Source organism: Hippoglossus hippoglossus, chromosome 15 (genome assembly GCF_009819705.1).
Source record: "Hippoglossus hippoglossus isolate fHipHip1 chromosome 15, fHipHip1.pri, whole genome shotgun sequence".
Lineage (NCBI taxonomy): Eukaryota > Metazoa > Chordata > Actinopteri > Pleuronectiformes > Pleuronectidae > Hippoglossus > Hippoglossus hippoglossus.
Window position 1 is genome coordinate 2,275,070 of NC_047165.1, and position 25,146 is coordinate 2,300,215.

General features: G+C 45.0%; 1 protein-coding gene across 1 annotated transcript in view; it reads right to left on the reverse strand.

The window, feature by feature from the left end:
- Positions 1-1,770: 1,770 nt before the first annotated feature.
- Positions 1,771-25,146, reverse strand: part of LOC117775788 (contactin-associated protein-like 4) — a 50,087-nt gene continuing 26,711 nt past the window's right edge. Inside the window, exons 6-24 of the mRNA XM_034609225.1 lie at positions 22,178-22,353; positions 21,455-21,601; positions 20,518-20,785; positions 19,883-20,029; positions 19,612-19,783; positions 15,438-15,544; positions 14,171-14,290; positions 13,849-14,049; positions 13,294-13,456; positions 12,506-12,633; positions 11,960-12,130; positions 10,337-10,555; positions 9,044-9,283; positions 8,195-8,422; positions 6,968-7,101; positions 6,266-6,353; positions 4,935-5,150; positions 3,465-3,536; positions 1,771-1,976 (exon numbers count right to left, since the gene is read on the reverse strand). Of these exons, the coding sequence (XP_034465116.1) occupies positions 1,777-1,976; positions 3,465-3,536; positions 4,935-5,150; positions 6,266-6,353; positions 6,968-7,101; positions 8,195-8,422; positions 9,044-9,283; positions 10,337-10,555; positions 11,960-12,130; positions 12,506-12,633; positions 13,294-13,456; positions 13,849-14,049; positions 14,171-14,290; positions 15,438-15,544; positions 19,612-19,783; positions 19,883-20,029; positions 20,518-20,785; positions 21,455-21,601; positions 22,178-22,353 (3,197 nt within the window). The 3' untranslated portion in view covers positions 1,771-1,776. The remainder of the gene's footprint in view (positions 1,977-3,464; positions 3,537-4,934; positions 5,151-6,265; positions 6,354-6,967; positions 7,102-8,194; positions 8,423-9,043; positions 9,284-10,336; positions 10,556-11,959; positions 12,131-12,505; positions 12,634-13,293; positions 13,457-13,848; positions 14,050-14,170; positions 14,291-15,437; positions 15,545-19,611; positions 19,784-19,882; positions 20,030-20,517; positions 20,786-21,454; positions 21,602-22,177; positions 22,354-25,146) is intronic.

Consider the following 25,146-nt stretch of genomic DNA (forward strand, 5'->3'; position numbering starts at 1 on the left):
TTTCCCTGATGAGCTGTGATTTGATGCACGGCTGCGTCTCCCTCTCTGTAAATAACACCTGCAGACAAGCACCCAGCGGCTGTCACCAGGATCATCACGGTCCTGTAGTGTGTGTGTGTGTGTGTGTGTGTGTGTGTGTCTGTTTGAGCCTGGAGAGGCTGTAGCTCGGCCTCCAGCACCCGAACGCATCACGAAGCAGCAGCGGGAGAAGTTATCTCCTCTCTGCAGACAGATGCATATTAATATCCATCAGACATGACACACGGAGAACAAAGGACCGATCCACTGCCAACTTTTCACAGAAGGAACTTTACGCTGATTAGATTTGTTGTTTCAGCCTCATTTAGCAGAGAAATAATTCAATCAGACATCAAGTTCCTCAAATGACGACGTGGGAGTTTTTCTCCAATTAATCAGGATTTCCTCAGGCTGTCAAACAATAACATGAACTCTCTTTATTTTAAATTTATTATAAGTCTATTTAATTTATTGAATACTTGCTGTATCTTAAAGAGCTCCTGGTTATTACTGACGGCTCCCCTAATGTGAAGCCAAATCGTCTGGATCGCCATCTGGTGGCTGGCTGCAGCATTGCTCATAAACCCGGCCTCCTCCATGTTAGCGGATGGAACACGGACCAAACAAAAAAGTCAGAGCACACGTCAGATACATTTTTCTCGAAGATCACACGGATGTTTTGTGTTGGTCTTTCCAGTAAGTTTGGAAAAGCACAATTATAATTCAGGTCCAAGGAAATAAAACCACTCCAGAGAAAAAAAGATTGATCATTTTATTTTTTCACTGAAAAGAAAAGTGTTTGTTACTAAAATATCTGTACAAAATTAAACTGGAACTCATTGACACAACAGAAACGCTGCAGATGGTTGTGATGAAGAAGAGAAACCTCGACGGTGGGAACAACGAAGATGGACGACAGCTAAAGCATCTCAATCGCCCCCTGGTGGCTGGCTTCTGTATAGGTCATAAAACCCGCCTCAGCCATGTTAGTGGATGGGACATGGACAGAAGTAAAAAGTCATTAAAGTCGCATTAAATTATTAAATGGCAACATTCGTGTCCGGGTTATTTTAACTTCATTTCTTGTTAGTGAGAGGAAGTAGAGATGTGTCGTCCATCTTTTTAAATGTTTATTTTGGGAATGACAAGACTGGAATTTTTCATACCTGTCTCACAACCAAAAAAGAAACCAAGAAAAAGATATAAAGGGAAAGAAATATAAGTTTGGCTTCAAGTTGAGAGAAAACTTTCTGAGAAAATGAGAAATGTTCAATGTGAACGGATACATTTGGATTTTTGCCCCAATTCATCCAACAAGTGCAAAGAGTAAAAATAAAAAGACAAACTAAAGATGATAAACTATAAATGAAATCCTGCTTTCAGCTTCCGAACATCTGACAAACACTGAAAATATCAAACATTCATTATCTGTGTCAGAAAATGCTTTTAAAAGATCCCGGACCCACCAGAGCTGTTTCACACCAACGTCATTTAACAGTTTCAACATCTCAGTTACACAGAAAATTGATATAAAGTCATAATTTGTACACGTTTGTATATTTACAATTGTTCAACTCATGATATTCAACACTTTGACTTTTTGTGCGTCTATTTACAGTCTTTACAAAAATACAACCACAGACGCCTCCTGTTTGCTTCCTCACGTCTCGGGCTCAGTTTTTTAGTGCAAAGGACCAAAGCTCGACGAGGCGTCCCCGTCTCCGTCTCCGTCCGTCTCCTCGTCCTCCGACTCCGCAGCTAAATGAAATACTCCCTCTGGTTCTCACTGGGGATGTTGTGCGAGCTGGTCTGGCTGCTGAACGGCAGCTCGGGGCCGTCTTCAGGTTTGACTGTTTTTATTTCCTGGCTCTGACAGGTCCCCCCCTGCCGCCCGTAGAGGAGTCTGGCCGTTACGGCTAACGCAGACACCGCGACAAAGATCACCACCGCTATCACACCTGCACAGAAGAGGAGGGAGACGTTACCGGAGCTCAGCAACGAGGACGTTGGACATCCTTCACAATTTAGATCAGTGTTCGTTTACAAAGCAAGAGAATCAAAACCATGACGGGACTTATTAAAGCCCAACCAACAGAAAGGAATCTCTCCTCAACCCCTCAGTAAACTCTCAGTCAACTACCAACACGGCACAGTTGGTTGCAGTAGAAGTTAAAACGTAGCCGAGGTGGCATTGACAGTAATTAGAGCCTGAAGCAACACAACACAACTTCCTTTTAACCTTAAACCAGCAGCTTCACAGTGAGACACTGAGTTCACTGACTTGGGACGAGGAGAATGTTTCCTCTCTCGTTCCCACTCCTCATCCTGAACGTCTGTTCCATGTAACTGTGAGTGGGTTCGATCTCCGGTGAGAGGAACTGACGGAGAGTCACAGCTTCGAGAGTCAGAATCAGGTCCAAGAGTGAAGCTGAACTGTGGATCAAGTGTGTTATAATCTGTGGAAAGTGTGTAAGTGTGTGTGTGTGTGTGTGTGTGTGTGTGTGTGTGTGTGTGTGTGTGTGTGTGTGTGTGTGTGTGTGTGTTCGTCTCTGTCTCAGACTGACAATCACATTTATTTAGTTATGAATCGATGGTGTTGGGTCATGAGTCCTGATCGTTCCGTTCACTTTAACCCTGACGTCCTGGCTGTGTGCGTCACGTCTCGTGTTGTGTTGTGTGTGTGTGTGGCATTTGAACTGCGTGTGCACAAAATGTTTTCAATGAGTTTAAACACGCGTCTCATGAACTCGAGACCGAATCAAACAAACACAAAGCAAACTACAGCCCTGCTCAGTACAATTGAACGGGTTCTTCCCTGGCGTCTTTCTACCAAACAAACCAAACCCACCGACAAACGGACGGAGGTGAAAACATCGTGTGTCTGTAGCTGTTCCCACTGAAGAAGATTACATCACCGTGGGACTTTGTAAAATGCTTGTTTTCAAACGGTGTAAATCAGAAGCCGAGAAGCCCGATAGGAGGCCGAGCACCTGCTCCACACAACAAACTGGGAAGTGGCCAAACAGGTACAGAAAACAAATTGCTTCTGCTCCATCATTAGTGCTGCGGTCTGTTCACTCTCTGCAGGCTCCCAGGGCAATTCCAGCTATTAGAGGGTCTCTGCACCGACGTTAGCTAATAAAATAAATGGACGGTCTTTGTGCCTGGAGAATAACGTCATTTTTATTCCAATTAGTTGTGTTTGCTTTTGTGCGCTCAGACGCGGTCGTGCTGCGTGAGGGACGGCTCAGGGGCTTTTAAGGCTTTTCATTTACACAGCGTGCGGTTCAGCGTTTAGACGTTACTTCAGTGTGAGAAGTTCTCCTGCTCTCAGACGTAGGGAAAGAAAGAAAAGAAACGTAAGTTCAACTGGGTCTCAAACTTAAACTGAAACGTCCTCACTGCTTTCTCTGCGTGACTGATGATACCGGCGGTGCTGCAGTTACCTCCAATTAAAGCTGAGTCCGTCCTCATGGCGTTGACTAACGGCTGACCTGTCTCCACGGGTCCAGACTGACCTGCAGCACAGAGAGAGACAGACAGAAGACAAGGGAAACGAGGAGGTGAGAAAGGAAAAGACAAGAGGACGGAAACAATCCTGTGAGCTGCTTCTTCAGCTTCCTGAACAGAACCACGGGTCAGTTTGATCTGGACCAAAACCACCTTGAGGAACGTTTCACACCTGATATTTGGTTCAGTCCTTTTGGATCTAAAGAATCTGAGGTTTCTGACAAAATATGACGTTTACTATTCCCTGTCCACTTACTTCTTTATATTCTTTCTGCTACATCAACATCAAAACACCCAAATTTGATAAAACGTAAGATTCAAGCGGCGTTGAGAGAGAAATCTATTGGTTTTCCTGTTGTTTCCCGACTTCCTTGTGTTTCCTGTTTGGCTCCAGTCTCTGTTTCCATGTTGTGTGTGAATGTTCTGGTTCTGCTCTTCCGCCTGAGCCCCTGCAGCTGATCATCTGAATCATTGCTGCGAGCCACTGCAGCGGAAAACCCCGGCTCTGGAACCTCGTTGATTCTCAGCCTCAGGTCCACAACCTGCCACGTCCACGTGTCTGTCTGCTGCTGCCTGTTCAGATTGATGATTCCCAGTCTGCTCTGCGCTGCCAGCTGCAGCCCGGCGTCCCGCTCTGATGCCTGCAACACACTGACGTTCCCATCTCCCTATAAACCAGGTCCTCAACCCTTTCCTGCCAAACCACGACCAACTGGGACTCAGGCTGCAACCAACTGGCCTTTCTGGTCCTGGAGCTTTTGTTCTCCATGTTTGTCTGTCAGTCATTTATTGTGAAAATTAATGTCTGGAAACTTGCTTGAGGAAATTCATCAGTGTTTTTAAATCAAAGTTTTGATTTGAACATGCAGAAGAAAACTGCAGCATTTAGAAAACCAATTAAGTCAATGTGCTAAACACAGAAAACTTCCATCATGGTCCATTTAACAGCAGAGAGTTTTCTATGAGACACACGCTTGGCATTGTAAAAGCCGACGAAAGACAAAAACTAAAAACCTGCCTGAAGGTTCTGACATTGCAGAGCTGAGCCTGAGCGTCGGAGACGTCCTGAACCTTTTACTGTGCAGACAAAACATCCACAAATATCTGTCCTACTGGTTTTAAAGTTGAAGTGAAATTTAAATCCTCTTCACTTGACTGATTATGAAGCTTCACACAACACAGTTCTTAAACCGAGCCTCTGGGAGATCTCTTCCCCTGACGCCAGTGGAGTGACGTTTGAGAGGCACCGTGAATGTGGAGTTTTTTAACAACTTCTTGTTCAATTTACTGTTAGCGTGCAGAATTTACTTTTCTTCTCGTGTTGGCGGCTAAAACCAAACATCTTCGGGTTCATCCTGAACTTTGGGCCGACTGCAGTCAGCAGGAAGAGCTAATTTCCCTCTGACCTGATTGGTGATGTGTGGTTTCTGCTGGATGGGGATTTGTTGAAGTGGAGCCGCAGATGGACGGGACCAGCGGGCCGGTGACCATGACGGGGCTGGTGTCCGGGTGGAGCAGGGCGGCCTTCAGAGGGCTGATGGAGTTGAAGAGGACGGCGGAGAGGCAGCCGGTGAAACCCAGCGAGCCGAGCCGAGCCAGCTCCGGATCCATCTCCCCGGGGTCTGCACAGAAAGACACAGCACATTGTGGATATAATATGCATGAAACATTTTGTACTTGTCTAATTTGACCTAAAAAAAGCCTCGTATCATTGGTTGAATCAAGAAACGCTGATGAGGACAGACTCGACGTTTTGCAGTGGCCGTGCTACACCCGGGTCAGGAAGTCCCAGCGCCTCTCGTCTCATTAACAACCTTTTTCTTAGTCTGTCTCCGAGGACACAATCCATAAAGAAAACACAACTAGGTCATGACAAAATGAATTACGCTGCTGTCATGACTCCGCTACACGTCAGATCTGTGTCACAGGCGCAGCAGACGGTCAGGAAACAGGAGCACAGGTATAGAACTGTCTCACGTGGTTTTAAAAACGATTTCCAGGTTTAATACAGTAAATAATCAGTTTGTAGTTTTTGAATCCTTCACTCAGTCTTTAAATTTTGTATCAGAGCAACCTGAGGTATGTTCTTTACCATATCTGGCCAAACTTTAGAGTTCAAACCCACATGGAAGTACGTGTATTTGTTCTGTAGCTATATCTAGAACAAATATACTTAATGTCACCGGAGCAAACACAACCTCAGCAGCCTCAGAGGTGTTATGACTTTTATATGTATATGAGTAGCTGGTCTGGTAAGTTTGGCAAAGTTGTTGTATACACATTATCTTTAAAGAAAGAGCCTTTTACCAGAGTTACCAGCAATAAACAGGTAAGTAATGGCACTTTAGTCTGATAAAAGCAACAGTACGAGCTGTGTATAATGAGCCGTGTCCTTAACGTCGCCTCAGTGTTTAAACCAAGTGGTGCACGTGTTGCATAGACCTGGATATCAAGACGCGTTGTGGTCATATGCCAGGAACGTCCAGTAAAACACCTTCTGTAAGAAATCCTGTGTTTTCTGTCAAATAGAAGCTTTGTATCTGTATTTGTGAAATATTGTTTCAAGGTCACGCAGAGCCCTGACAACATGGCCCCAGTGAAAAGCTGTGTCTCGTAATCTCATCCCGTTGTTTCCGTCAAAACAAATGTGTCGTGATTTGATGAATGAAAATCCAGATGGGTTCAGATCCCACTGCAGCTTGCAAAGTCCCCGGGCGTTCGATACCCTCTCACTCACGGTGCACTCTGCCAAGAGTCAGCAACCTGATGCCGTTGAATTCCACGTCAGACGTCAGGTTGAAGTCGTCTTCGGTGTCCTGGTCAATCTGAAGGACAAAGAACCCACATCACAGTTAGAAGCTCAGAACATAAAACTACACGATTGAAAACGATAATAATTTGATTTTACAAAGTCCCACAGTGATATTTTAAGAGGTAAAATATACTTTAGTGTTTGTAATTTTTCTCCCCATGATTTTTAAACCACTGATTTAACCACAAGTAAACATAAACAAAGATGGATAGAATCTCATGGTCTGGTGAGTGGACCTCAGATGAGAATAATCTGGATTAACAGTGTCCTGCTCCCTGATATTAGATGTTCAGAGGTCTTGAATGAGCTGCTGAGATCAGTTGTGTATCATCAGCGTACAACTGGAGCTTAAATGCAGATCATCTGTGAATCAGGTGCCTCGAGGTTACACTCTTACTCAGCCCAGCAGGGGAAGGAGCATGTGGAAAGTTTGGAGGAAAAATCTCCCTGAGAGTTGTGACTGCAGCTCAGGCTTCATCATGTCTGAATGTTTCCTGCAGCTCGTCGCTGCCGTCTCCTCGTTGCTTCTCCTTCTGGTCGCTGGAGTTGACAGAAGCTGCTGAGAACATCAGGCTGACTCATCTGAGCAGAACAGTGCAGCCTCTCGTGTGTACGTGTGTTTGTTACCTGCACAGAAACAGCATCTGCCCGTCTGCTGATAGTAACCGTGTGGAGATGCCCGTTGGCGAGGTTCCTCGCTTTGCTCCTCAGGATTTCTGCGTCTCTGCTGCTGTCGAGTCTGTAACGAACCTCCAGCTTCTCTGAACACACAACAATCAACAAAACATCACACTGGCTTTCTGATTAACAAATTAACCAAACATTTGTGTTGTTCACTGATTAAATGCTGCAATTATCCACAATTTTAACTTTTAGAATAAACTTTTTAGTTTTCTGTAAAAAAAACCACACCTGATTACATTTAGTAAAAGCAGAACTATTGAAATTGTCTTTCTTTGCTAAATTTGTCATCTATTGCCATCTATGTCAATAGAAATGTATATTAGTAAGTATTAATATGTATTAGGCGAAGTCTGGATGTTCCAGGTCAACAGCGGCTGAATAATAAACTGAAAAGAATTCAATATTTAGAAAATTAGGGCCAAATGCTGCCAATAACTCCGCAGAGAATCAAGTTAATTCATTCGATTTTCACGGGTGGGTTTCTGATGACTAATTCAAACGAGCAGATCTTGAATAACAGCCGTGAATGTGTGTGTTCTTCATGAGGCCACAGAGTAATCTGAACAGTACGGAGGAGATTGTTTGTATTGTTTGCATAATTCATCGTTTTTCATCCGTGCTAATTCTTTTTTTTTTTACCACTTAGCATTTGCAAGAGGAGGAGAGACAAAGCAGAGTGACACAGAACCGACAGATTCCACCGAGTGTCAGCGAACATGAAAGATGGAGAAAGACGGTGACGGCTGAAATTTCCACTTCTAAAAACACGTCTCTGTTTTCTAACTGAAGTCTTTATAGTTTCTAGAACAAGATTTGAACGGAGGACAACTTGTTTATAGCTGATTCGATCACAGCAGTCCTCCAGCTCTGAGATGAATTCATATTCATGTGAACCATAACCTTAAAAACTCACCACGGCAATAAAACTCCCTTAAGTCAAACTGAATATTTGTTCAACTTAAATGAACGAGGAAACAGTATAGTGGGCGTTTAACAGATGGAAAAAAGATTTGCACAGTTACACGTCAATGGAATTCATAGATTGTGATTCTGTTTTGATTTGCTTTTGAATTTGCACTGGTTAAGAATATGCAGCTGTCATAATACTGACCTCTGCACAGAGACAAATAAGTGATTATTAAAATCACGACAGAGGTAAGTGGAGCTCACCGTGCTTGTCGAGCAGCAGAGCCAGGTACTCGCTGTGGGAGGAGCTGACGTAGAGCAGCAGCGACGGACTCTGGCTGGTCCTGAAGCTCAGGGAGATGTTCTCTGCTCTCAGGGTCACGTCGGAGTAGATGGAGGACGGCACGCCGCTGCTCCTGCTCGGCCCGGTCGCCGCCTGCTCCTTGAACGTGTAGCTGATGGAGGTGCCCGCCTTGAAGCTGGCTGAGACCTCTGCAAGGGGGGGGGGGAGGTGATATCACAACAGGTGCGTTTAAAGGGACTTGAACCGAACCCGAGAAACACGTGATACCAGACCACAAGTTTTCTATTATAAGTGAAAGTTTGATTCACATTGTGTATTTTCTTGACTATTTTATCTGTATTTTCAAAAAAATAAATGTATATGTTTCTTATCATATACTGTATATGTTTAAAATCTAGATTTTACAATAGGGGGACTTTAATGGAGCACAAGTCTGATCATATGGTTTAAAAAGCCTAAAGTACAATTGAAGAAAACCTCTGTTGTTATATGGATATTAACTCCAGTGTTTTCCTTCAGTTTAGCACAACACAAGTATTTCGTAACTCTGGTATGAATGAGAAAGTTGATGATTGATGCTTAAAGCAAACACTTCAAATCAGCCAATCACAAACTTTATAATTGAAGATAAACGTCTTATATCACAATTCCCCCCCGATCAGGACGATTAGCAGCTGTGTAGAATAAGGATTTGATGTGTCGAGTGCACGGAGGTGTGTCGAGCAGCTGTACAGCGACAGGGCTGCTGATTGTTTCTGCACGTCCTCTCTCCACACTGGTGTATTTCCAGAGCCCCTTCAGACACGCACCTCGGTCGCAGAAGGCTCCGGTGTAGGCCGACGGGCCACAGCTGCAGGAGAAGCTGCTGGTTCTCTCCACGCAGCGGCCCTGGTTCTGGCACAGGGAGCCGTAGCTGCTGCAGTGGCCCGGACATCCCGCCTGAACCCCGGGGGTGATCCTGGCTCTCTGCTCCAGGTCCAGGGTGACGCCGTTCAGCTGCAGAGCACGGATACATCCCCGGAAGCCCTTCTGCCTGGACGCTGTGCCCCCTGAGGGACACACAGGAAACAGCCTCGCTCTACAGTTTGGTCTGACAGGATCGATTCTGAATTGATTTGAGAAGTTAGAGCTATGGGATGTTTTTGTTGATAAATGACTTGAAGCAATGATTCTATTAACACGATTCTTGCAGATGAATTTTCACTGCAGGTGTCAAATTCTATATTATATCCACCAGAGCTTCTATTCATTTTCTGGACGGTATGAAAACCAACCTTGACATTTTCATTACGTTGTGTATCCATCACAGTTATATACGAACATCAACTCTGTTTTATTTCTCTTTCTGAGCTCCATTACTTTTGCATGGTAATGCAGTAACTTTATCAAAAATACACGATGTTCTCTGTGGCTGCTTATGCAACTTAAGCATGTTTGAAGACTCTCTTCACTCCGTACATCACATCTGTAATCAAACTGCACAGAGACACAGGCGGTATCTGATTTTAATATTTGCTCAACAACTTCCAGACACAACATCTGTCACCAGCCTCCTGCTGAATTATTCAAATGACCAGGTGATGAAATGCAGTGAAACATAAACTGGCCGGTGAGAAAGTTAAGGAGCCGTCTCTGCACCGTCTGCCTGGCGGCCGAGCACCATGCTGACTGTCCACATCTGGGAAGTTGACGGACTGTCAGTCTCTCTGACAGGTGGCTTGTCCTGCCCGTCCTGACTGGGACACTTATTTTCCCTCGTCTCCGGCAGAATTTAAACTCCTGAGATTATTGTTTTGTGACTTCTCGCATTACAACCTCCAACTCGGAGTCTCAGACTCGCCCGAGTAACAAGAACTGCTCTCGACTGATTGATTGAGTTTGAATATTGTGACAAGTTGTTCTGGAATTTGGAAATGTGAAGAAAAGTAATAACTGTGTGGACAAAGACCTTGTCTGAATATTGCAAAGATATTCTTTCTATAATGATGTTGTAAAGGGCAGTTTTGAATTGCCTTTCATTTCTGAAACACAGACAGACACACACACAGACACACACACAGACACACAGACACACACACATACACACACAGACACACACACACCTATGAATAGCTGGCTGTTCAGCTGCAGGTGAATGTGTCCGTCAGCAGGAGCCTCCTGAGCGGCAGCGGGGAGCTCGTCAAGGCGAAGCGTCGCCTCCTTGACGTTGCGCTCGGCTCGGATGCGATGCCACCTGTTGTCATCGAGGGGGAAGGCGGCCTTCACGCCGACCTCCAGCGGACCGTTACCCACGTCGAAGGAGAAGAGGACCTCAGTGGAGGCTGCAGCAGGAAGGAGGGAAGATCACGACTGAGTGGAAATAGTCGTCAACATCAACATCATATTATCAACTCATCATTTCTCTCTGCAGCCGTGTTCCCCCCATAGACTGATTATAAAGATGGACGCAGTGAAGCCAAAGGGTGCAGTGTAGGTCACAAACCCTGCCTCCTCCATGTTAGCAGATGGGACATGGATGAAACTAAAATGATACCTAAAAGTCATAAATACAGTACGAACAAGCTCCTGTTGAATTTCTGAAAGCACACGATCCAGTTGTTGTAGCTGTTGTTCGTATCATCGTTTAAAACAAAACCTGCAGTATTTATTTACCAAACAAGGAAAGAAAAGCATTGAATGTTGCATTTCATATCCAATTAAAATCTCCTAATGATATCATTCTATCTGTACTTCAGAGATTGTTTCCTGCAAAGTGCCGCGTGCTCATTCTGCACCTGTTTGGTTTTCTCATTTGCTGCTCGACTATAAACGACCCTTTATGTTTCTGTTTTCACCGAGGACTCTTATTCCCTGTAAGAGCTCCAGGAGACGATGAAGTGAGGAGCCGGTCGACACTGATGAGAAAACAATATATATATATATATATATATGTATATTCAGACTCAAGTAATTAATCATTAGAGCGAAGCAAACAAACATCAAACACCGACCAGCTCAGGAGGACGTCACACCAGAGAGCGGTTGTCATGGCAACGAGTTACAACGACGACTGGACAGCTGTAGATTTGACAACCAGCAAAGATAAATATCTTCTTTAAGTCGTTTAACAGAAATCAGCAAAGCTCTGACATGTAGTGACCGTGAGTGACATTGACTCAACACAATAAATCACTAACAAACGTCACCAGTTGAAGGTTGGAGACCAGACGGCTGCCCGGAGTTTAAACCCTGATTTTAAACCTTTGTATCTTGCGAAAGAAAATATATTGTCCGTCATAAAAACGTCCCGTTTCTATCAAGTTCAGCTCCAGTGTCACGCTGCATTACCTTTAGCAAGTCACATTAAATGATACAACACTTTCCTGTGGAGAGCTACAACAGCTCACGCCACGTGAACGGCGATGAGCGGTGACGGTGCGACGATATCTCAATGGCAGAGAACTGTGGTAGTTATAAAGGAAATGTACTGCGGCAGGCGGGAACAATGACACTGCAGTGATTTCCCAGAGGAGGAAAATTAAACGGTGGAGTTGCTGGAAAAGGTATATTTCTTCTCTGGGTTTAAAGGATCTGAGGCGGAGCTTGAGGCAGGAGCGTCGCCCCCCCCCAGCTGAGTTCAGTCCAGATGAAACTGCAGCCACCACCATGATCCTTCCTGCTCAGGTCGTGCTCCACATCTCAGCGCCGTCCGGATTACACGTCTAACCTGAAAGCTTCTCACTTACAGCTGAGTTCGATCCGGATGAAGTCCTTGATGCCCAAGTTTTCCAGGAAGACGCCGGAGGATGAAGTGGTCTTAAAGAGGAAGGAGATGTCGGCGCTCAGCTCTCCGTGGAAGGTGGGGAAGTGGAGGTACGATGTCTCCTTGTCGAAGAAGGCAGCGTTCCAGACATTTTCTGAAAAAACAAATTAAATATATTTACAAAGAGTTGAGGAGAGGAAATGAGATCGAAATGCATCATTAAAATGTTGCAGAAGTTTTGACGTCACACTACTGAGACATGACCATTGACTTTAAGTAAAGATGGACGAGATTAAGCCGAGATATCCGAACAAAATATCACATATTGTGCCGATTACGTCATTTGGAGCCGTGTCCCATCCACTAACATGGAGGAGGCACCGCAGCCAGCCACCAGGGGGCAATTGAGACACGGTGAGCCGTCATGTCGTCCATCTTTATATAGTCTAGGAACATGACATACAACATGTGTCATTTAAAAACACACGCAGCCTACAGGGTGACAATGGCGGCTCTGGACTGGACTTACTGTCTCCATGGCAACGGAGTGGTCCTACCCTGTAGGCGCCTTCCGAGCCGGGCCGGTGCACGTCGCCCAGAACCAGGGATCTGACGGGCAGGTTCTCCTTATGGGTCAACAGGCCCGAGTCATTAGCCCTGGAAGGAAGAGGAAGGTCGAAGGAGGAGGAAACAGAAACATCAGGAGGAGAAACAGGAAGATCTTTAGCATGAGAAGGACGAGTGAGAGAGAGAGAGAGAGAGAGAGAGAAAGAGAGAGAGAGAGAGAGAGAGAGAGCGAGAGAGAGAGAGAGAGAGAGAGAGAGAGCGAGAGAGAGAGAGAAAGAGAGAGAGAGAGAGAGAGAGAGCGAGAGAGAGAGAGCGAGAGAGAGAGAGAGAGAGAGAGAGAGAGAGAGAGCGAGAGAGAGAGAGAGAGAGAGAGAGAGAGAGAGAGAGAGAGAGAGAGAGAGAGAGAGAGAGAGAGAGAGAGAGAGAGAATAATAAATAGTCTGATTATCGTTATCTTTGGTGACATGAGGAGGAAAAACAGGAAGAAGTAGAGAAATGGAAACAGAGCAAAAAGGGAAATTCATCAACACAAATAAAAGCAAACACAGAGGATGAATTATTAAAAACGTATTAAATATTGTTTACAGATTACAGCGCGTCTCGTAAACAGGATCATTAGTAAACTCTACCTGCCCGTTAGGACGTTTAGTCATCTACGACCTTATGAGTTAAACCAGGCAGGGCCAATGTGTCACATCATCATATTTCCAAATCACGTCGTCTTCGTTGACATTAATAAATGAGCAGTACCAGTCAGAGCGGTCAGCGTCACAGTTGCAGTGGTGTTTGGGGTCGACACAGGTCTGACGCAGGCTGCAGGAGCAGCGCTGGCTGCCCGGGGGGGCTCCGGCCCAGTGGGTTTGTCTCTGACCTTCACCTGGACCCCCCACCCACCAGCTGAGAGGGGAGCCGTCTGGAACACACACACACACACACACACACACACACACACACACACACACACACACACACACACACACACACACACACACACACACACACACAGATTCATAAATCACAATCTGCCTCACAGGGCTTGACAATCTGTGCAAGGTTCGACATCCTCGGTCATTAATCCTCGAAAAATGCAGAAACCACAGGGAGTGGAGGGAACCCGCTTCCAGGACGGACAGAAGTCATTTTTTGTGATAATGTTTTTCGGACATTTTCACTCACTTTCCAGAAAGTAATTAATGGATATTGATGAAAAGAATCTGTCATATTTAGAGGACTAATATCTGAGTGTGTGCAATTTGGTGCAGAAATGAACATCAGGATCTTCCACGCGGTGTCACCGCTCCCGACCTGGTGCGTGGAGAAGACGTGACCTCCTGCAGTGGTAGGTCAGCTCCTGCTCGCAGTGCTCCGATTGGCCCACGACGGCGGCCAGCTGCTCGTCTTTGGCGGCGTACTCAAAGTGAGCCGAGTGCCGAGTCTTTCCCGGTGACGGTCGAACTCTGGTCAGCTCGGTGTTGTTGTGCTGAATCACCGTCCACGTCACGTCCTCTGGTGGAGAGACAGAGAAACACAAAGCACTGATGAGAGAGAGAGAGAGAGAGAGAGAGAGAGAGAGAGAGAGGGGGGGGGGAGCTGGACACCAGTGTGTGTTGATGTGTGTGTCAGCCACCTGTCACATTGCAGTATATGAGCTGAGGTCCGATGGGGCCGCTGCCGTCCACATCGATGTAATAAGACCCCGACGTGTTGCCTTTGTGTTTGTACGCCTCACAGGACGGCTCGTGTATCGCTGAGGAGACACAGACAGACAGCGTCAGATTCTACTCTCTCTTTCCCGGAGAGACGGAGACATCTTGGGGACCGGCTGTTTGAATCATTCTAATCAAAACCAGGTCGTCTGACTGAGTAAAGGAGGAATCACAAGAGGAGGAGGTTATGTTTTCACCACTGTCCCAATGTCTGTTAGTTGGTTTGTCTGGAGAATTACACAAAAGCAGATTTCCACAGAACTTGATGGAACATGGGTTGAGAAAGAAGTTCGGCATGGATCTGGAAATAGGGACAGATCTATTCTTTGACATTTTTGATGATTTCACCAATTTCCCTCATCCAAGTCTTGGATGGATGAAACAATCAAGCAGATTCAGGGGCCTGAGCCTCGACTCGACTCTAGTTTTGTGTCTGTATTTGAAGTGTTGTCCCCAGCAGCACTTTGCATGTTAAGCATCACTGCAAAGTGCTGCTATTTTCTGAGGGAATTGCAGTCGAACTACAACAGATCAACACTGACCCTCGTCTCCACATTATCACACAACATGAATACAGAACACCGCACAAATCATTTTTGGGAAACAAAAAACAAAATCAAATCTTTAATCAGTGAAAGTGTGAAAACTTCATAAAAGTGGTTTACTGCTCAACCACAGATTCTGGACCAGACAAGTTTCAAGTGAATAAGTGACTCTAACAACTGTTGTGAAGCAACGAGCAACATATTGATCTTTCTTGAGCTTTTTAAAAATTCCCTCGTCCCATGTGCAGCGTCGACTGCAGAGTAAAACACTTCAGTTCCATCACCTCTGAATACTGAAGCTTGTGTAAGTCATCGTTTTGGCTGAAGACTGCAAGTAGAGCACTTTATAAAACTATATTTACTTTTCCAGTACAAAACAATATAACTCATGAAATCACTTTAATAACAGAGACTCCTTCTTCACCTTCTCCTCTTCCTCTCTTCCTCCTGCTCCTCCTCTAAATCCCTCTCTCTTGTGTTTCCTCAGCAGCAGCAGCCACACACTGACGACTGCAGCAAAGAGCTTTGACCCTCAGCTCCACCAGCGTCCACAGGGACCTGACACTAATGCCTCATTAGAGGAAACACCTACACACCGTGCTTCTGATCTGTGAAGAAGAAGAAGAAGAAGAAGTGCTCTTACAGCTGTGACAGGTTGCTCCACTGTAGCTGGTGCCGGAGCAGTTGCAGTGGAAGGTGCTCCACGACTGACTGCAGGAGCCACCGTGTTCACAGTGATTCGGGGAACACCTGAGAGAAGGAGACAGAAAAGAGAGGACAAGCTTCGACTCCGCTCCAATAATTTGCTGGAGTGGAAACTCACACTTTTTTTACAAACCCGAGGGAAAGTCTAGAATTACTGTCCCGCGAGTGTCTGCCTCCGGCAACCAGAACAGATTCAGTCTACATGAAGCCGGGGATCGAATGGCTGCACTTCTGGTCGGTGTATGACCCGCTCTACCTCCTGAGACACAGCTGCCAAAATGTGTGTTTTCAGAAGAGCCGTGGGCGCAGTGAACACAAGGAGCCAGAGATCAAGACGCTCATCTCACAGATGTTTGTGAAAAGAGCAGGAAATCCAAACCAGAGAGTGCAAGTTACAGACATAACATAAAATATTACACAAAAATGACAAATTATAAGGTTCAGGTTGAGGTATAATTATTGTGTCGTTACTGTAAAATAACAGAAACTTCCTCTCAAAGTTTCCTGCTTTATCTTGGACTTCACCTCTGATCACTGTAGAGAAACGTACTCAATGTTAATCCACTGCCCTCAACTATAAACCTGACTTGTCACTGCCCTCTGTATTAACTATGGTCTGTTTATGGCTTTTATCACCTTAATAAAATGTCACCCATCGAGACTCTGTGGCTCTTTGTGTGTTTTTCTAATAGTTAAACGGCACAAAGGCATTTCAGACTTTGTCCACGGAGACATCTCTGCCTTTTCCTTTCAAGGACTTTGTTAATAATGATAATGAAAAGATAAAATAGCATCAACTCTTGTGCTTAATGGAGTTGAGTTATCAAAAACTGCAATTTGCATGGTGATCTACAGGGTTTTCTCTGCTCAGAAATAGAAAGGGTTGATTTCATAAGAAGAGTTCTTCATTTCTTTGTCTTTCCCTCAGTCTACTCAGTCTTTATTGAAGCAAGTGCATGTGTGTGAGTGAAGAGAGAACTTAAAAATGTTCCCCTTGTCTGAAACATCCGTTCAACACGACTGAAGAACGAAACTCTTACACATAGAAAAGATTTATCCGATTTTCCCAGATTTCTCTGGTGTTATTCTTTTGTATCCGAAACACCACACACACAAAACACGTTTGAGAAAACTCTGCTCCCGTTAACTCATATTTCTTTTCCTTCAGCCTTGTGTCAGGATGGAGCTGGAGGGGCAAGCAACACAAGAAAGAGGAGGAGGAGGAGGAGGAGGAGGAGGAGGAGGAGGAGGGGAAGACAAAAATGATGGAGATACCATAGAGGAGAGGGAAATACAGGAAGGGGAACTGAGGGTGAGAAAGGGAGTGGGTAACCACATTAGTGAGGCTAAACGAGGTCGGTGATATGTGCAGAGAGACGGAAAGAGAGAAAAGAGAGAAAGAGAGAAAGAGAGAAAGAGAGAAAGAGAGAGAGCAGCGCAGCTTGTATGTTTAATCTTGTAGTCGGGGGGGAAATTCACTGCAGGAAAAGGCCTGACTCAGCAGACTTGTCAGACGGGAAACTTTGGTTTTTATCACCAATTTCCTTTTTGTATTCTCTTTGTTTTTCCTGAATATAAGTTAGAAATGGAGGCAGCTGCAGCTTTTCCATTAACTCCACTGCTTTTAATATATATTCAATGTAAATTCTGATGGTCCATTGTGGCCGTGTTTACCCGGAATTATTCATTTCGAGCAAAAGGGCAATGGGTTCATGGATGAATTCATATGAACGGTCATGCAGCACAGATTTCAGTTTGCAGGAGGTTGGAGGTGAGCGGCTGGAGAAGTGAAAAAATCCAATTTTCCAACTCGATATTTCACTGAAAGAAAACCCACTTGGTGGATTATATGTTTACCATTTAGCAACGGGCTTTAATCATTCGGAACAAAGGTCTAAGATCAAGTTGCGAGAACGATGTGTTACAGTGGAGCTTGAATTCTCTGCATCACAGAGTCAGAGACTCATCACAGGTCATGGTTCCTTTATGATATTTGATGAAATGTCTGGAATATTGATTCTGTGCAATGGTGGAAATGTATTTTTCGATTGAGCGATAACTGTGGAGGGTCAGAAGAGTTGTAGTCTCATGCATGTATGTATCCACCATGGACTTTATATATAGATGAACTGCTAACTTCCTCCCACTGTGGAGAACTGAAACAAAAATATCCCGAATACGAACGGAACCATTTTATGGATTTGGAACCAGAGTAGTGATCGTGGTCAGTCTCAGCTGTCAATCACGACTTTTCATCACATCAACTCTTGACTTTGACTTTTGGGTATAATCGCCATATCCATCTTTATGCCTATGTCTATGGACGTGAAATATAGTCTGCATAAAACTACAGACTGACAAACAGCTGCTGGCAGACAATGTGGTGATGATGGACAAGGAGCAGAAGAGGGCAGTAATCACAGATGCAGAAATCAAGAAGAAGGAGTGAGAACGTGGGGCTGCAAGAAAAACTGGAACAGATGTGAAAGGTGAGGTCCAAAGTGCTCCCAGTGGTAATGGGAGCATTCAGGGCCAAACTGGGAGACTTCTGTTCTGTTGAACTGGAGCAAATAGACACAATGCAAAGATGGAAGTGATGATGACGATGACGATGATCATCTGGCAACAACTATTTGAAGCAGAAGCAGAAAGCGAAACCGGTCCAAATCTGAGATCTTTTTCTGCAAACATGCCAAATATCGTTCCGTCCACCGGCGGTAACTTTGAAACAACATCCTCTAATTTCTCCGAACTCACAAACTGAGACAGAGCAGCAGTCAGAGCCAAGCAGAGGAAACACTGGAGGCAGAACCACGATTTGGCAGCAATCAGCAGAAGAGAGAAATTATGTTTTTCTCTGCGCTCATTTCACTCTGGTCCCTGCTGAACAATAACGCTAACTGTATGTTTGTGTTAGTGTGCATGTGTGTGTGTGTGTGTGTGTGTGTGTGTGTGTGTGTGTGTGTGTGTGTGTGTGTGTGTGTGTGTGTGTGTGTGTGTGTGGCTCCTGGATAGTGAGTCCTCTCTCTAACCGTCCATACAAGAATCCCAGCTTCACACAAGTAAATCACATTTCCAAGAAACAAAGAGAACTAAAGCACATTACAGCCCAGGGAGAGAAGCTCCACCTCATGTGATGCTAAATGATGGAAAAACAATAATACTAATAATACCAGGACTGTTTTCCTGGTGAGAAAAAACATTTGGGGAAAACACTGGAAACTGTTGCAGTAATTCCCTCTGTGTCTAATAATCCATACGTAACCCAATTTCACAGGAAACCAGTCACGGAGCCTCCGGGGGAGATTAACAGGATTTACAACGAACAAGTGACAATGAAATTAAACATTTGAACAACATTGCTTCCTTCTTCTCTGTCAATGCCCTCTAACAAATAGTTAACCACATTGAATAATCTGCACCAAACGTTTCCTGGATAAATTCCTCGGTTGCCCCAATAGAATATGTTACTGCCAGGTCCTCCACTGGCGAGTGCATGAATCTGCGTACCGAGCCGATACCACATCTATAAAGTATATTAGCTTCACTCAGAAATCACTTTCTAGAGCGGCGAGGAAGAAGTCATTTCCAGTAGAGCAGCATTAGCCAGAGTTAACCACAATGTCAGCAGTTACTCAACACTTCACACTGGAAAGTCCCACAGGTGAAACGATGACATGTACCGAATCCAAGACTTCAGTTTGGAGGGAAATACAACATAAAGCTCTTAAAGCATTTGAGGAAATGCAGAGGCAAACCTTGGATATTCACATTTAAACGACGCAATAAATTCAACAAAGACAGCCCCAAAGAAAGAAATATTGTGTATATCTAGATTCAACTATTATTCTTTCGTTATGACTGTCAAACTGAATAATAAAAGAAATTCTATGTCATTCGTTCTCTGTATGTAATTGTTTTTCAAAGCATTTAACCTGAGCAGGGCCATAGTAAAATGAAATCAATCATTACTTCCATATTGGGTCAGTAGCCTCCAGCTGTTAGAATACATCATATATGTTTTTTAAATGCACTGGTCTCGGATTTGTTTCTGCCGAAAAGCAAAGCATCAGATTCTGTAGAAATAAACAAATGGTGTTCTGAGGTCGGACCTGTCAATGATGCCACACATGTCGACCTGCAGGTGACTGTAGTTTCCCAGCAGCCTCTGCTGCACCTTGATCAGATCCAGATGTTGGTTGTCCACAGTCAGCCGACGCATGCATCCCTGGAAAACCTTGAAGGGGTTCATGCACTCCTGGCTGCTGCCTTCAGAGGGACAACCTGCGCACGAGAGGAAAAGACACGACGCGAAGGACACGTGACACGAAGTTTAAAACACTCCAACTCTGCATGTGTTCATCTCTTCATCCCTCTTCTCACCCCCGAAGAAGAGTTGAGCTGTGGTAACGACAAACGAGGGACTGGCCTGAGCAGCGGCTCCTTCGTCTCCGTCCACTGCGAGGGTCAGATGTCCTCGTCTGGAGGTCAGGACCACGGAGTGCCACTGACCGTCGTTCAGAGCTGAACCTGGAGACGCACACAGACACACACACCTTTCACCATCTGGGGCTGGATTCAATCATTTGACTCTGTGTCAGCTGCTAAACATCCTTCGTCTGAATCTGTCCACAAAAAACACAGAATCATAACAAGACCAAAGATATTCATTCCTCAAGCACAAGTCAGTTCCTGCATCTGAACCTTTAATTTATGACAAGGATGAGATTTAACTTTATAAAAGCTGGAGACAGTCGGTGTGGGTAAACTCAAGGATTCTTATTCGTCACATGCAAACAGACTCATGGGATAAAACATGCAGTGAATTATAGTAATTTATGATAAACAGTATATAAACAATAAAGATGATATTTAGAGTTTAAAGTGACCTGGAGTGAAAGTGACAGAAACAGCAGCGTGAGCAGAGACGCAAGAAAGTTCAGACAGAATTTAATCAAATAAGAAATAAGCATTAAAGAAAGTTCCCCTTTAAGTTGGAGGTCAGTGGTCGGACTGACCTGCGTCGAGCTCCAGCGGCGCCCTGCCGGGCTTGTGGGTCTGGAGGTGGAGCGCGGCTCTGCTCAGGTACAGCCAGACTGCACCCCCGTGGTTTGGGAGTTCAAAGGTCAGCAGCAGCCCGGCCTTGTTCCACGTCCGAAACTGAAGCCCCACCGTCAGCCCCGTCGATGACGCTGCGGCCGCCCTCGGTAACCAGAGGAAGCTCCGGGGGCCGGTGAACGTCACGGCGACGAAAATGGGTTCAGCACAGGAAAAGGTCACGTTGCCCTGAGATAGATGGAGAGGAGGAGGAGGAGGGGGGGGGGAGAGAGAGAAAATATTCTAGCATAAGAGGGAAAACACGATAAAGCATGAATATAAATTAATTTCCGAAGGGTGCGTGGCAGCGGGCTCACGCTCAGAGATCCAATCGGCAAGTCTCCTTAAAGAGCACGAGAGAATTACCATAGCGATAATAGCCGGGCTTAGAATAAGCACCAACAGTCAAACTGAAGGCCCCAATGTCACCCAACAGCTTTCTAAGGTCACGGAGGGAGGGTGACGAGTCGAGAGGCGGAGGAAGAGAGAGAGCGAGAAAATAAGGCGCCAATTAAATGACTGGGAGCAGTTGGCCGTCTCTGCGAGGGCTCATAGTTTGGAGAAGAGGTAATTACAGTAAATCCAGAGCCGGGGCAGCGACAGTGATATGTTACATCCCCGGTTCCCTCCGGGCGACGGTGAGTTTCTATTTCCAGTGGAGTGTGCAGCGCACAGACACATGATCAAATCTAAAAGCTCTTTGTGGAGTCGTTAAAGCGACGCAGGCTGAGGAAGGGAGATGCAGAGGTGTTGTGCATTAGCTTGACACAACACACAACACACAACACACACACACACACACACTGTTTGCACTACAGTGTACACGTGGTGATATACGAACCCATACAAGCAGTTTACCTTCACAGCGACCCGCTGGTCCCTCTGTTGAGCGAGCTCCACCAGGTTCACGCCGTTGTAGATGAGGTTTTCCAAACAGCCGCAGAAATTTCGGTCCGACCCGAACGACCCGCGAGAGCCGAGGTCGTGGTCGGCGCCCACGCTCATCTGCACGGGAGAGACATGAGCACACGGGAAAAGATATGAGATAACTTTCTATAACATGGTGAAAAAGAAGGAACTATAATTTAACCACACTTTGGTTTGATTAATTTATAGAAATCAATTTATCTATTTATACTCAATGCATAGTGCTGTGGATAAATATGCTGTCATGTTCCAAAAGTTGTCCTACAAGGTGTTTATTGATTATTTTGTCTTTAAGCTTGAAAAGTGCAATATACATAAAGTTTATTATTATTTTTATTATCATTAAAGGGGAACAGGTTTGACGTCTTAGTGCCTTTCTAGGTCTAATTCATTCCAATTGAATCATAGGTGCCCAAACTATTTATAATATTTCAAATGAACTATGAAATATGCAATGCTACTTTTAAGTATTCCAACTTCCCTGGACCTCATGTGCCCGTGCACCTCATTACACTCATCAATAGTCACACACACACACACACACACACACACACACACACACACACACACACACACACACACACACACACACACACACACACACACACACACACACACACACACACACACACACACACACACACACACACACACCTGGTCATGGTCCCAGTGGGTGAGTCCTGGAGGGAGCTGCAGCCGCTCTGTGCTCTTGTCCACGGTGAAGTTGAGGTGATTGCTGTGATGCTCCACGGTGACCTGGTGCCAGTGCCGATCGTCTAACAGGCTGCCCAGAGACACGAGCTGCCGACCGGCTGCAGACGAGCTCCTGCCTGGAACAGAAGAGGAGGACGAGGAGGTGACGGCAGATAGAAGACGGGATGAGGAGAATCTGAAGGAGGAAGTTGACTCCTGTTTCAGCTCCAGACCTCTAATTGTGTAGCTAATCCTATTTGTTGTAACGGTTACCAGCCGAGTAAACAAGGAGGAGACGCAGTAACTCACTGAACTCTGCCATCTTTTCAATAACGTCATTTTACAATGGCTTTTACTTTGAAATTCTCCATCAGATTGTGCTGATATTGTCTGGGTGAGACTCTGAGCTGGTGAACTATCGATATCAAGTGTTTTCTTTCTTCTGGTTGTCTTGGCTGGACGACTAAAGAAATGTCTTTAGGTTTCCTGAATTCTGCTCTGACATCTTTAAATTTCAGAAATGCAGCATTTTCCTCCGTCTCCTTCGCTCAGTGGGAACAAAGTTAGCATCACATCCCAGTTTTCTCTTCATGAACTGGCATGAACCTCAAAAATCACATCTCAGAACCAAATCAACACTCGCCGACCGAGACACAAGCAATAAGTGTCGAGCTCAGGTTTTCAGTTGAGGCGAAAATGGAGCTAAACGTCCTGAGTCATTAAATATGAATCAGAATCAGTTTAAAAGGAGACAACGTTGACTGCATGGGAAAAGAAAGAATGAGAGAGAGAGAGAGAGAGAGAGAGAGAGAGAGAGAGAGAGAGAGAGAGAGGGAGAGAGGGAGAGAGAGAGGGAGAGAGAGAGGGAGAGAGAGAGAGGGAGAGAGAGAGGGAGAGGGAGAGAGAGAGAGAGAGAGGGAGAGAGACAGAGAGAGAGAGAGAGAGAGAGAGAGGGAGAGAGAGAGAGAGAGAGAGAGAGAGAGAGAGGGAGAGAGAGAGAGAGAGAGGGAGAGAGAGAGAGAGAGAGAGAGAGAGAGAGAGAGGGAGAGAGAGAGAGAGAGAGGGAGAGAGAGAGAGGGAGAGAGAGAGAGAGAGAGAGAGAGAGAGAGGGAGAGAGAGAGAGGTGGAGAGAGAGAGAGAGAGAGAGAGAGAGAGAGAGAGAGAGAGAGAGAGAGAGAGAGACGAGCAGAGGCCGAGTCACACGTGTTCGGTCATCAATCATCATTGATCTATCAGACAGACACTTGGCATCGCAGAGGGAGAAACCAGAGACAGACGGACAGAGAGGAGGACGGAGCGAAGCGTGGTCAATCATCATTGATCAGCACAATGATGGAGGACAGAGAGACAGAGACAAAGACAAAGACAAAGTCAAGTGTGTTCAGTCATAAGACTGACGCTTCGTCCTAACTCTGTTTCCTAGAAATTACGTTGAGGTTCCACCGATGTTCAGCTGCAAATACGTTTAGAAAGAAACACAATTCAGTGCTTTGGTCCCAGGTTGTTTATCAATATGACAAAACACTGCAAGGTCACACAACTCTTATTATTGATAAGTTCTGATAAAGTTAAAAGTCCATCCTGCCTCCAGCTGCAGATGCACCAGATTAAAACTGCAGCCTGAGGGTTCGGACACGTCATCATTTAAAAATGCAAAATCTTCAATTCTTTTTTACCTTTATTACTCATATATTTCTTGCCCTGATTGTTATTATTCAAAATGAACAGTAGCCACAGCAACATCTTATTCTGCCATGAATACTATATTTTAGCTGTTTCAGTTTCTGGTGCACAAACAAGTCCACAAGTCAAGTGAAGAGAAAAATGTCTGATACGACATTATTCTAATATTATTTTGTGTAATCTATATTTGTATAACTTGGGTAAGTGATGTCATGACCTCTAGGAGAGCGATGGAGCATCAATATGTGCTAAAAAAAAAGGCGAGAGAAGAAGAACGGTAAATCTGAAAGAGCCGTTAAGAGTAAGTTTGAGAAATTAACTTTTCACAAAATGCTGCATTGATATCCGACATGTTCTGTCTTCATTTCTGGACATTGAGAGAAAGTTAAGATGCGTCTCCCATCTTTATATATCTATAAAATATATCTATTCTATATACAGTTAATGTAGGGAAACATTCAACGTGTTTCTGAGTGTAAACAGAGGTTTTGCTGGTTTTACCTGAAGACTCCACAACTTTTAAATGGAAAGTTATAAAAACCAGTTGGTTGTAATAAGGTACAGATTACTTCTCACATTACAGATATGCAGAACGCTGAACCTCTTAAGGTGCATGTTTGTTCCCATTACATTAACTGGCTCAGTAGATCCATTACCCACAAGGATAATGTTTGTTCCGTAAATGCTCTTCACGTCTTTAGTTGTTCCAAAAACTCTTTTTCTCTCTGTGATCTTCACGATCACCGAATGTTTCACTGATTCTCTCCAGGAACTTTTCCAAACCTTCCGGTGTTTTCTGACTCGAGAAGCCGCTGCAAGTTCCTCAAACCCTTTTAGCTTCGTACAGTTTGAGCTCCTGTGTCAGATCATTCCAGAAAGCCCCCCCGAGGCAATATCACCTAATCATCATCTGTCTGCTGCATTACAGCTCCTCACTGCGACTCTGGATCTCATTTAGTTGGAAGACGTTGACGGCTCTTATCAGATGACAGACTGCCATATTGTTTCAGCGTTTTCATTACATTCTGCTCGGCTCGGATAATTGAAGCGGCCGCACGGCGTCAGTCAACACGAGTGTGACCTCTGACCCGGCTCACAACAAGTGCTCACTTTTCTGAGAGACTTTTGAAATGTCTAGTTCCCTCATTTGTCAGTTTATCAGCAGGATTACACAAAAAACTACTGAACTGATTTGCTTTAAACTTGGCAGAAGGGTGAGTCGCGGCCCGAGGAAGAATCCAGTCACT